The sequence below is a fragment of the Eublepharis macularius genome, chromosome 17 (assembly GCF_028583425.1).
Source record: "Eublepharis macularius isolate TG4126 chromosome 17, MPM_Emac_v1.0, whole genome shotgun sequence".
Classification (NCBI taxonomy): domain Eukaryota; kingdom Metazoa; phylum Chordata; class Lepidosauria; order Squamata; family Eublepharidae; genus Eublepharis; species Eublepharis macularius.
In genome coordinates this window covers 20,882,861-20,895,540 of record NC_072806.1, presented here as the reverse complement: position 1 = coordinate 20,895,540, position 12,680 = coordinate 20,882,861, and the positions used below count along the sequence as shown (strand labels likewise).

The window sequence follows — 12,680 nt, the reverse complement described above, 5'->3', positions numbered from 1 at the left end:
ACAGGCAAGCTGCCCATAGAGCCCTCCCCAGCCACAAATGAGCTGGGTGAGCCTGTCATCTCCCGCCCTCCCCAAGCCGTGATGGGATGGGAGGGGTGACAGCAAGCACGCCCAGCTTGCCTATGCTGCCCTCCCCAGCCTCAAATGCACCAGCCCAATTTCTGCTCATTTGAGGCTGAATCAGGCTGGTGCAGGGCATAGGAACACTGCCAGGATGGCGCGACAGACCGTGGAGTGCTCCTGCGCTCTGCACTGGCCCGATTTTCACCCATTCGAAGCCGAATCGAGCCGGTGCAGGGTGCAAGAACACTGCTGGGGTGGCACGATGGGCCCTGGAGTGCTCCTGTGCTCTACACCAGCCCAATTTCTACCCATTTGAGTCCCTGCTAGAAGCCATTGTATTGTTTAATAGAATGGGCTTTGTTGCTAGTCTACCATAAATGTGGTGAAGGGAAGAAGTATTAATAAAGCCTGTCTTTTCATACACGAAGTGACTGGGACTATTCCAGAAATTTTGTGTAGGTCCCTCCAAAGATTGGGGATAAACTTGATAACTGATGGCACACTGGTGTGCCAGACAGACTGCCATGGGGGCGTCACAAAGAAGAAGGAATGTTCCAGCCATTTCTTCATGACAGAAATGTTCCCAAGCAGGCTGTTGCTGTATAATTATCACAACCAAACTGATTGTGTCAAACGTTTCAAAGCAAAACCAGGGCAGGATGGGGGTGGTGGAGGCATTCTTGATACACTGAGACAAGATTTCGCTTTTCATTTTCTCCAGTACCAATCTCTGGAATTATGTTTTCTTTCTATTTATACCTTAAGTTTCATAAAGAAGAAAAAATAAAATTAAGTTTGCCAGATCACATTTTTTTTAAAAAAAATCAATGCTTTACCTTTTGTGTTCACATTTACTCAAACCCCTTCAAAACTTGAGGAGGATGAGTTTAAAAAGCACCTGACTGGGCTGCCAATTTTTTCTCTTAGCCTTTTGGGTGTGCTTTTAACACCCGCATCACCTGAGGGAATTCACAGGAGACCTTTTTTATGTGGCATGGAGTTTAAACGTACAGGAGAACAAGCTATTTAAAAAAGCTAACAACCCTAATCCAGTCCATGATAGCTTATGCCACAGATATCTATAATTCTTCAAAGTAACACCCGAATCATCAGTGTTCTTGAGGAATCAGAGTAATACGAGGGGTTGGGGCTAAGGACTTGCAGGAGCAGGGACATACCATTTTATATTCTACTGCTGGCTGCTTAAGTACCCCCTAGATAGCCAGGTGATGGGGGCTGGGTCAAAAGTGTGGCAGACATGCTTTTTCCTTCCAGCTAGCAGTGGCGGAGGCTCAGAGGAGAAAGCCATCCAGAAAGTGATTTGTGCTCTAAGCCACTCTACCACCCAGCTAATTGGGGACCAGCTTTCTGCTTGACACCCGAATCTCCAATCGGCTGAGAGACAGTAGCACAAGGGTGCAAGGAATGTATCCCACAATGGTCCTCTAATTGCTACCACAGTCCTCTTTTCTTCCTTTCCCACTTATTTCTGCCATTCTCCTGTCCACACACTTGCATATTGGTGGTGGGACTGTCACTTCCACCCATCTCCCTCTGGTATTTCCCATTTTTGGCAGCTGCTGCCATTGCTTCTTTCTGTTCCTCTAAATAGTTGCTGCCTGCCACATTCTTGCTTATCCAGCTTTTCTTCCCCTTCCTGGCCCCCACCACTGCCTGTCAGTCATCTCCCATGCCTGCCCCTAACAGTGTTTATTGGAGTTGCTAGGCAGTAGGCAACCCCCCACCCCCCAAAATTGGCAGCTGATAAATCATGATACAGCATTGTGCAATCACATTTTTTCAGTAACTTCTGCGATTTGGAGGGCATTTTAAAATTTTCTTTTTTTTTTTATTTCTCAGAGTTTGCTGCAAACCTGGGGAGTTCTTCCCAGTTTGTAGGGAATTTGCATGGAATTTTTGATCCACACTGTGGGGCCACATTCAGAATTAGATATAAAAATGGCTACCCCTCTGGAGTCTGGCACCTTCCATTTAAATTCAGATTTATTTACTAACTACATCAGCTATATCCGCCCTGAGCCTGCGAAAGCGGGGAGGGTGGAATATAAATATAATAAATTAAATTAAATTAAAAACAACACTGAACGAAACATCTAAAATAGTGTGATAAAGCAAGCTGTAATGTTACTGCTGGAATTGTTAGTGGAAGGAGTGAATAGAGTAGAGGTTTCAGATCCAAGTCTCAGGAGGGCTTGGCCTCCATGGGAACAAACGTACAAATACACAAACAACCAGATTTCAGAAGACGATTGCATTCTTGCACACTGAGATACAAAGATATGGCTCTATGTTTATTTCCATTTATTAAAACAATTCTATGTAGCTTTTTGGCACCATCCAGCGAGGCATCTGAGAGGCAACTGAGAGCCAAGCTACAAGTGATGAATGACACTTGCCTGGCAAGTGAACAGACTCACGTGTATTCCTCCCTGTTCACTTGCCATTCACTTGTGCTCCACTTGATCAAAAGCAAGTGAATGGCAAGTGGACAGGAAGAGCAAGTGAATGGCAAGTGAACAGGGAGGAATACATGTGAGTCTGTTTACTTGCAGGCAAGTGTCATTCATTACTTGTAGCTTGGCTCTTAGCCTCTACCCTGCTTTTGGGAGAATGCGCCTCTGTGGTCCAGACTGGTTGAGCTGTGAGGGAAGGAAGAAGCAAGAGCCCAAAGCAGTGCACAGATCAGAGCACCAAGCCACTGTGCTGAAAGGAAAATGGATCAGGAGACAGAAGAAGGAAAGCGGCGGGCCAGTCATCACAGTTATTGGGGTGCAACAGTTGAGCATGAATAGGAGAGAGCCAAGGAGTGTTCCTTCAGGAGGTGCTCAAAGAGAAGGGAAGCACCAAGAAGAGGATAAGGATACTTGGTAACCCACTCCGACTAGAACTGAGACTGAGAGCCAAGCTACAAGTGACGCCTTACCCAGGTTGGACACTTGTCAGCTTCCCTCAAGTTTTGATGGGAAATGTAGGCATTCTGATTTTACAGCTTGGATCTCCATTACAGTTGCCAGACCAGGACGCCTACATTTGATGGAAGCTGACAAGTGTCCAACCTGTGTCAGGCGTCACTGGTAGCTTGGCTCTCAGGGAGAAGCAGGCCATCCGAGGGCTAGGGTGCAGGATGCCTGAGGGCAGGCTAATCCAACATGGGCACAAATATCCAAAGTGGCTTACAAAATATAAACGTCATAGTAAAACTAATACAAAATGCAGTATCGCTATCAAACGGGATTCAGCATCTACTGTCTGAGTCCCTTTCAACTAGAATAAAAATAATGAGTGGGTTTTAATCAATCAGTTTCTTTATTCAGTCACTGACCAGTACAAATCAGAAACAATAACTATATAGTGAAGTCATAGGAAAACAGAACTGGTCCATCCAATGACCAATAGTTAAAATTTAAAATTTATACATAAAATTTCATGATGAATTCTGCCGGCCACGAAGAAAATTTTAGCACAGCTAATAGTGACCTGTGAGTTAATCCAGGTGTTTGTTTGTTTGTTTTTAAGGTGCAATAAGAACAAAGATATAAAATTTCTGGAAATTTTGAAGCCATGGGGTGTGTGTGTGCTTTTTTTGTTTGGGAAAGACTGTGGGGAAATGAAATATATGCAATACGTGCTTCAAACCTTAATTTATCTTCATGCTTTAAAATTGCAAAATGTGCCATTTACATCTTAGTAAGCATATAACTTTGTACTATTGGGCATACACATGGCATTTGAAAGTATAAATGTCTCCGCAAAGTTGCAAATATAAGTACTAGAAAGTGAGAGAGAGTGAGCTGCAAACTACTGCACCCTAAGCTGCCGTAGCACATCTTACATGTTGCCATCTGAGAGGTAGAAAAAAATTAAAATTGTAGAAAACAAAAGAAAGTGTGCTCTTTGAATTGAAACAGAGCAAGTTTCCGGTCCAGTTGCATCTGAAAGACTAACTAGTTTAGTTTAGTTAGCAAGCAGGCTCAGGGCAGGGTACAACAATAATAAAATGTAAACTACAGAATATGCAATAAAACAATACAAATATACAATGGCACAATCTAAAATACCTAATTAAACAGTAATAGCCACTTGAATGGCAGCCACTAAAGACGCCCACAGATAAGGAACTGCTGCATAAATCCACCCAAAGATCAAGGTGGGGAAAGCAAGCAGAGAAGGCCAAGAGGATAAACTGCCATCATCTCAACCATAAGCCCGGTGGAACATCTCTGTTTTATAGGCCCTATGGAACTGCAATAGATTCTGCAGGGCCCAAATCTCAACTGGGAGAGTGTTTCACCAGGCTGGCGCCAGGGCTGAAAAACTAGATTTATTCCAGGGGATGAGCCTTCAAGAGTCAGAGGTGCTACTGAATTCGAATCTTGCTCTTTTACTACAGACCAACACAGCTACCCACCTGAAAGTATCTTGAATAGAAACAGTTTCCTACAGTCAGGGATTTTTTTCAGTGGGAATGCGGTGGAATGGAGTTCCGGCACCTCTTGAAAATGGTCACATGGCCAGTGGCCACGCCCCCTGATCTCCAGACAGAGGGAGTTTAGATTGCCCTCCGCTGCGCGGAGGGCAATCTAAACTCCCCTCTGTCTGGAGATCAGGGGGCGGGGCCACCGGCCATGTGACCATATTCGCCAAGGGCGATTTAAACTTTAAAAAACTCCCACCCTTGTCCCAGCTGACCCAAAGTGACATCATTGTGCGGTCCTGATTTCCACCACAGAGTTCCACCACATCTTTTCCAAGAAAAAAAAGCCCTGCCTACAGTCACAATAGAACTACCAGCTAATTGAGTTATCAAGTGAAACTTTGTAACATTGAAAGCACTCAACTCTTCAAACAAGGTAGTAACATTATAGCATATCCATTATTGCCAAAATTATTTACATTTAAATAAAAAATGAACACATCATTGAAGATATGTTGTAATACCAGACATTTATTAATGTTACAGATTGTCTTACATAACGAAGAGCAAGATCTGATTCCACCTTAGAGATCAACTAGGTTATACATTTTTCATGTTATATAACCCTTTTGTCATCCATAAGAATTTAAGAAGAAAAGCCCTGCTGGATTAGAGCAGCGATCCATCCAGCTCGACTTTTGCCTCCAACCACGGGTGTTATTTACTGTTTGTGAATAGGGAGGTTCCCTACAGTCTCCATGGCTGGCAGCCAAGGCCTTCACCCACTCAAAAAACATTCTTATTCTAAGGTTTAATTAATAATTAAATTGCAATATAATTTACTGTGCATAAATGTTGACTATTAGTGATTGCATTAATTGCATTCATAACCAAAACCTGCAAACGTGCATATTCCGTTTATTTAATTAATCGTTAGTCATCCTAATATAAAATAAATAATAAAATATTTATTTATTTAAAGTGAAGAAAAATAATAACATTAAAACAAATAACAGTTAATCTGGCATGTTAGACACATACTCCCCAATAACCACGCCCAATAGTAAAGGCGGTCAGGGGCCAGGAGGCAATCTTCGCACTCTGATTGGTCAAGAGCCGCTAACAACCCGCCTCTTTACTCCTAGGTTTCTCATTGGACAAAGGCGAAGGCGTACTGGAGGCGGGGACAAAAGGTGGCGCTGAGGGCGGGCTCGGAGGGGACAAGGGTCTCGCTGCCAACCCCGCCCGACGCGCCTCCCTCCCCAGCCAATCATCAGCCACTTTACTTTTTCCCTCCCTTCTTTGACAGCTTCGCGGGGGCGGGGGAGAGAATACCGTGGGGGCGGTTCCCTTCCTCTCCTCTCCCTTCATTGGCCTAGCGGGACGACGCGCTGTGATTTCTCATTGGCCGCCGTGGCCCTCCTCCCTTCCCACCTCGCTCTGAGAGATTGACGGGCGGATTTGCCCAATCCCAGCAGAGTACGCCAGAGCGGCGCCCCTTGGCCGAGGCAAGGCCCGCCCTCCGATTGGGCAGCCGGGCCTGGCGTCGGCGAGTGCTGATTGGCTGTGAGGTGGAGGGCGGTGGGCGAGGGCGGCCGAGGTGGGCGGGAGCGGCACGCGGCGGCTGAGGTGGGAGCAGCGCAGGTGAGGTGAGTGTGTGGGGGGGCGGGAGACCCCGTCGCCGCCTCGCGCCCTACCTGCTCCGCCCCTCTCGCCTCGGCGGGGCGGCGGCGGCGGCAGCAGCAGCTTTCCTGGGCGGAGCCTCGGTGGCAGGCGTCGTTTCCATTGTAGGCCCCGGCCGGGCAGGCCTCGCAGCGCGGAGGAGGGCCCTTGGGAGGCCACGCCCACCAGGCCGGAGATTGGGGGACGAGGCGGCGCTCTGCACATGCTCAGGTGACAGCCCGACATGAGCCCTGCTATCATTACGAGGTTGAGGAGACCCCGCTTCGTCCAGCCTCTAAGGCTCCCCAAAGGGTCACCCTTAAAGAGAAGCAACACAAATTCATGGGGATGGGTATGGATTCAGCCCTAACGACTTAAACCTGCCCTCTGGGCGTGTGCAGAGTGTTTGTTGCCCTTGCTCTTTTAACATGTAAAGGGGTGCTATGCCTCATATTACAGCCTCTCTTCTTCCATACTCTAAATGTTTAACGAGAGGGCAAAGTCCTAAGAAGGAAAGAGGTACTCTGCATATTTTTATGTTTTATTTCATTTATAGTCATGAAGTCAACCATAGTTGCCTCTTTTTTTAAAAAAAATATTTACATTATTTATAGTCTGCCTTCCTCATCAAGGCGGATTATGTAGGGTGAGTCAGTACTGTCAATTTCAAAGACATTTCAGTAAACAGTATATCTGAGTGAGAGCTTTAACTCTCCAAAGCTTGTATCTTGAAAATATCCTGAAATTCTTGTTGGTCTCTAAGTTGCCACTGGAGTCAAATCCCGATGATGTAGGGTATATAAATGCAAATTTGTGAAGATTTAAATCCAGCAAAAAGCCAAAGGTGCAAATTCTCATGTTTAGAACCCTTCACCTTGATACTCTTAATTTTTTGTCTACAAATAGAGTTTGTTAGTTTTATATAGTGGTGTGTTCAGACATCCCAACTGCTGTCTGAATGGGTCCAGAATGCAGCTTCACCTTTTGCTGTTTTGTGTTCACTTAGTCATAGTCAAGGTTATACATATATTTGATCCTTTTAAATAAAGATGTACTGTAACAGTGTTTGCTTCAGAGTTAGAGGCTGTGTGAACTCTCTGAGAGCAGGAGATGAGAAAGTAGAAAGGTTTTCGTGTATATGTTTAGAGAGGAGGTTGATATATGTGAAGGTGTATGCATGCTTTGCTTTTCAGTTGGTATGTACCCTGTAAGGGCATATTCCTCTGCATTGGAAGGCTGCCCTCTCCAATACAAGAATGGAAATACTAAAGATGAAAGAAGGTGTAGAATAGAGAGGTGTCCTATGATGTAAGGGATGCAGATGTGCATATCCTTTTAAAGCACATATGAACATGGACCTTATCATTTCCCATTTTGCTGGCTGTGAGTATTTTCAAGGAATAAGAAATACTTGTGAGTGTTCAGTCTTGGCAGAGTGTGTATCTCTGATTCTAAGCTGGTGTGAGGATTACCCTGAAATCTGCATCCTTCACTCCTTCTGGGACTCTTTGTCATGTGTTTTTTTTTTTAGTTGTGCTGAAGCGTCGGTATTAGGTGAACCTAAATTAATCTCGGAGGTGATGAAAACCCTGCAGCGTGATGTGCATGCGCTGGGGACTAGATACTTGCTTTCTAAAAAGAGAGGGCCCAGAAGCACTGCAATCACTATCCCTTCCTCAGTCCCAGATGTGTATGCCTAGGAGAAATGCAGTGTTAAGAAATTTTATTCTCACCAGTGCTATGAAATATACTGTAATCTTAGCTATAAGCATTGAAAAGAGGTGCCAGGACTCTTCAGAATGTGTATTTTGTGTGCCTAAATTCTTAAAATTGGAGGTAGTTGGAAGTATTGTGTGTCTTTATAGTCCAAACCATGTAAAAGAAATCATTTTGTATAGTCAATAAGGGACAGTGTTGGGAAATCAGTTCCTCTTCTCAGAGGCATTTTCATTTTCGTTATGTGTTTCGTTAGCATTCAAAGCAGATTCCAGGGTGGGTGGGTGACCCACTGTATGTATGTGCACATAGAACTTGGTATGTAATGTCTTAAATGAGAAATCCATGTGGATCCTTTCCTGTAAACCTAGGTGTGTGTTCATTTGTGGAGGGAAGGCATTTTAATGAATGTTGTAGAGATGCTAGAACCGAAGAACGGGAGGGGCTGGAAGATAACGTGGATCACATTATCCAGTGTATTGCTGCAGCCAGTTCACCTGTTCTCTCAGTCGCTGCTTCTTCAGCAGAGCCTTGACCTGAATCATCCTTGATTCATTTTCCCCGAGTCTAAGAATCAGGCCATTTGTTGCTACCACCTGACTCCTCCTAGCAGCACTACTTTTTGCTATCTTCAACCTCTGTTTTTTTCTAGGCCATGGATATAGGCTCTGCTTTTTCAGTGAAAGTTATGCAATTTGGCATTTTGGTGGGCAGTCCTAATCCTGGCCTAACCACAGATGGGTGGGGAGTAGTCCTTGGGCAGGCCGCCATGATGAATGGAAGCAACGACTGGATGCTGATGGCTTGCCAGAGTCCTGGGTGCTGCTGAGCTTTGGCTCCAATTGAGGCTTGTGCACAGTTCTTCCTTTCTTGATTTTTGAATACTTTTTTAAGTATTTAAAATCCTCTTGGCATCTCTCCATCCTCCCAAATGTAGCTGTCTCCTATAAATTTTAGTACTGCCATAACTTTCTCTTGAATCTTCACTTATTTCTAACTTGTGGAAATCCTTAAATGAAACACATTTATTAAATAATCTTTCTGCAAATAACAAATGGCCGACTAATCTGAGTCACAAAATAAGTTTTTCATGCTAACCAGAATTCACATATTTTAATTACCCCCATCCCTTTCTATTTTTTTTATTAGGTGCTTACTGGGATATGTAAATCACGTATATGGGGCTTTTCTTTTACTGAATTATTGCCTGTTTACTTGCATGTTGTTCAAGCGCTAGGTATTCCTAAAACAGAATTGACCCAATATTGCAGATGTTGTATCTTATGCAATCTGGCTGTAAGCAAGCGAACCTGGTAGTATTTGCTTGCAGAAGGTGGGGCTTGATTTTCAGGTATTGAGGTTCAAGCCTTCAGATCCTCTTGTTGTCTTATGTGACAACTTGTCTGTCAGAACTAATTTCCTTAGCAAGATTGACAGTAGGGTGGCATCTATGACAATCAGTTTTCAACAGAGGACTGCCCCCTGTGAGTGCAGCCAGTAGCCAGAATTTAACAGAATTTAATGTCAAGGATATTCACATCCACATTTAGCTGGACACATTTTCGGAGGAATAGTTAACATTAGCCTGTTACAACAAGCACTTCAGAGGCTACATGGCTCATTGTGGTGCAAGCTTGCATAAGCTGAAGTCTGTTTTCCAAAGGCATGTATTTAGAGGTTGCCAGATTGCAGTCCAGGCATTCTTTCTGTACCTTTTCAGATCTGGGAGATGTGGGAGCTGCAGTTTCTTCTGATTTTCCCCACTGCTGTTTCTCCCTCTCCTGTATCCAATGTATGGCATATGAGGCATCCTGTTCTACACCACAGGGTGAGGAGAATGACAGGCAAGTGAAACCATGGCTGCCTCATCTCTTGATTCAGTTGCAGGTTTGAAAGGTAGAGGAACAATATCCTGGTTGCAACATATCTTCACTGGTGGAATGGTGGAGAACTATACCTAATCTTATTGTTTGACTGTGTATCAGAGCATGACTCTGAAGTAGTTGTGCCAGCACAAGCTAGCAAATAGTTAGTGCTTGCTGAGTGAAGGCCACACCAACTGTTTATTCCTTCCTTGGGTCCTAAGTTGGTTGAGAAAGAGGCAGGCTGAGGCAAGGGGCAGGGAATGTCATTTCATGCATCACACCAAATGGTGCTTTTCTCCAACCCTGGTTTATTGTATTTCCAAAATTACAATAGCTTCGTGTCTGCGTTCATTTTCGTCCTCTCAGCACTCAGATTTCCAAGTCTGTCCTTCCCATTTCTGTGATGCAGCAGTTTCCAGAGGCACAGTAATGACCATAACTTTGGTGCATCTATTCAGATAGCGCATCACTCCAGAACCCGCCAGGCTATGGTTTGCAAACTTGTTTCAGGCTATAGTTTTGGATTTGGTTTGCCAGGTGATCACAAACCACAGTTTTGTCTGTTCGGAAATCATATCAGATCGTGCTTACTTAACCACAGTTTGGTTGCGAAGACTCTACTGAGCCCCAAATGCAGAGTGACCAGCTGCAGAGAATAGAACGCCTTTACTTGCCATAAGGTGTGGAAGCTGTAATTTTAGTGGCAAGTGTGGTGTTTCTTACCATTGGATGCTAAGCTGCAGCGGCTAGCGGCTTCTTCTGAATACCTCTTACAAGGCAGCTTTTCTGTCCTGTGCATTGGCTGAAGTGAAGAACAGGAGTGTTTTTCAGGCCTGCAAGGTCTGACATCACTTCACTATCTTTTGTTGTTCCTTTGTATTCATAAATGGGGAACTAGGATCAATTTACTTACATTTACATTACCATTTACTTACTTATTTATTTCATTTATACTCTTTCTCCTCAATGGGGACCCAAAGCAGATCTAGCCCAAATGATCTGTACCAGTAAGCTAGGTACAAGTTGCCCTTTATTATCTTTCCCAGTACAGTTGGAGCTTGTTGGCGCTGGGCAGAGCTGTTGAGAAATGATAAATTGCTCCTGAGCATGTGCAAAGATATTGTTTATTTTTCAGTTCTCTCCTCTCTGCTCCCCGCCCAGTGATTTCTGTGCAGCTGACTGTCTTTTTCCCATTCTTTTTTTCCCTTCAGGAAAATGTCAGTTTCCAATAAGATCAGGCACCTGCGAGCAGAGGAAGATTGAGATTTCACAAGGTATTTTTTTTTAATTCAGTTTTACTTCACTCTTGCACTTGCATAAAAGCCTATACATGTGAGATCTGTCCCAGTTGGCACTGTAAATTCACTTTTGTGTGTTGAAAAACAACTGTTAGGGCACCAATGTTTACCAGATACTTCTTCATGAGTCGGGCCCAGTAGCCACCTCAAAAGATGATAGACTACTCTTTTGTGTAAATATACCAAAGCAGTAATTCACAAATCACTGCAGAGTAATCTTGCTAATTTTACTAGGATTACGCTATATTAAAGAGATGGTTAATTTTAATTGCAGACTAGAATTTTCTGATTCCTCTGTATTACCCCAGAGTTCATGTATCAGAGATTCTGTCGATTAACTTATTGTAATTCTTTGCTATGAAAACACTGAGGAATCTAAATTGGCGAATCTTATATTCTTGGGAAAGTTGTTGTGTATACAGTGTGCTATGCTTTAAAGCATTTAGAAATAAAATTTCACATTAAAAGATCCAGGTATTATAAAAAGAGGAAACTAAAAAACAAATGCAAACAAAATAATCAACCAGCCCCCACCCCTACATGTATACATGTTTATCATGAATGAAATCTTGCGTATTCGGAGAAAGTGATGGTACAAGATAATATATCAGCAACATCAGCCTACTTTTCTGACGTTGACTCATGCAGGGGGGCTCCCTCCTTCCTTCCTTTTCTGGCATTTATTGCTTATCACTGTTTTTCTGGCAATTATCGCTTATCGTTTTTTTGAGGCTCAGAATTTGATCTTACAAGAACACAGGATTTGTTCTTGCACAGAAACTCAGTTCTCCTGGAATGTTCACCTTTGCCCCTTTGCTGAATGCTTGAATGATAGGGCAGTAAAATGCCCCACCCCGAAAATGGGAAGAATCAGGTTTGTCCCTCCTCATCCGTCAATAGCATCCTGGATTGCAGAGTTTAGGACTGGGCTGTGGGGAGCAGGCGTCTCTTCTGTCCTGTGCATCTCAGCCCATTGGCTATCTCACTGCTTGAGGAAGCTGAGAATGGGTTGTTACAGTGGGTTGCGGTCAAAAGACCAAAGCCAAGAACTGGCTTTTATGTATGCAAGAGATGTACAGTCTTGGTGTCCATAGCAGACAGGGAATTTTCCTCTTTTTTTCCCCCCAAACTCACTCAAGTAGTGACTAGTGTAAAGAGGAAGGTGTGGTGGAAGGAAGTTTCTGTTCTTGTCCCTGATACTGCTTCCTCCTCACTGGTCAGCAGTTGTGCCTTTTGTTCCAAGAGGAGCTCTGTTTTTCAAGCACACTCAGAACAGGTATAGTTACTTGTGTTTTGTTTGCTCAGCTTTGGGGAAAAGAAGGCCATGAGAATTTCTCCTTCCACCTCACCCCCAGTAAAACTTGTTCTCTCATTCTGGATGGGATGTAACCTGATACCTTTTCTACCCCAAGATTTGGTAACTCAAACCTCAGGTAGTGTAGGCCATAAAAGACTCCATGAAGGAAAGGCTCCTTTGGGAGCCACATGGATTGCTTTGCTGAAAGCAGAGTTACTTCTCGGTCAATATATCCAGCTCCTTCACTGGCTTTGTTGACTTTTCCCATAGGTGGATCTTTTCGAGCAAATCCAGAAAGAGAACAGACAGAGTTGGCATCTAGAGAACTGCAATGGTGAGTGTGC

The 12,680-nt window shown here is 43.9% G+C and overlaps 1 protein-coding gene across 3 annotated transcripts in view; it reads left to right on the top strand.

The window, feature by feature from the left end:
• Positions 1-6,080: 6,080 nt before the first annotated feature.
• Positions 6,081-12,680, top strand: part of MTMR4 (myotubularin related protein 4) — a 45,444-nt gene continuing 38,844 nt past the window's right edge. Inside the window, exons 1-3 of one of the 3 annotated variants that reach the window (XM_055002088.1) lie at positions 6,081-6,147; positions 10,953-11,015; positions 12,607-12,670. In XM_055002088.1, coding sequence (XP_054858063.1) covers positions 12,668-12,670 — 3 coding nt within the window. In that variant the 5' untranslated portion in view covers positions 6,081-6,147; positions 10,953-11,015; positions 12,607-12,667. Of the gene's footprint in view, positions 6,148-6,184; positions 6,392-10,952; positions 11,016-12,606; positions 12,671-12,680 lie in introns of those variants that run through there. The other 2 variants (XM_055002089.1, XM_055002090.1) reach the window with 2 other exon arrangements.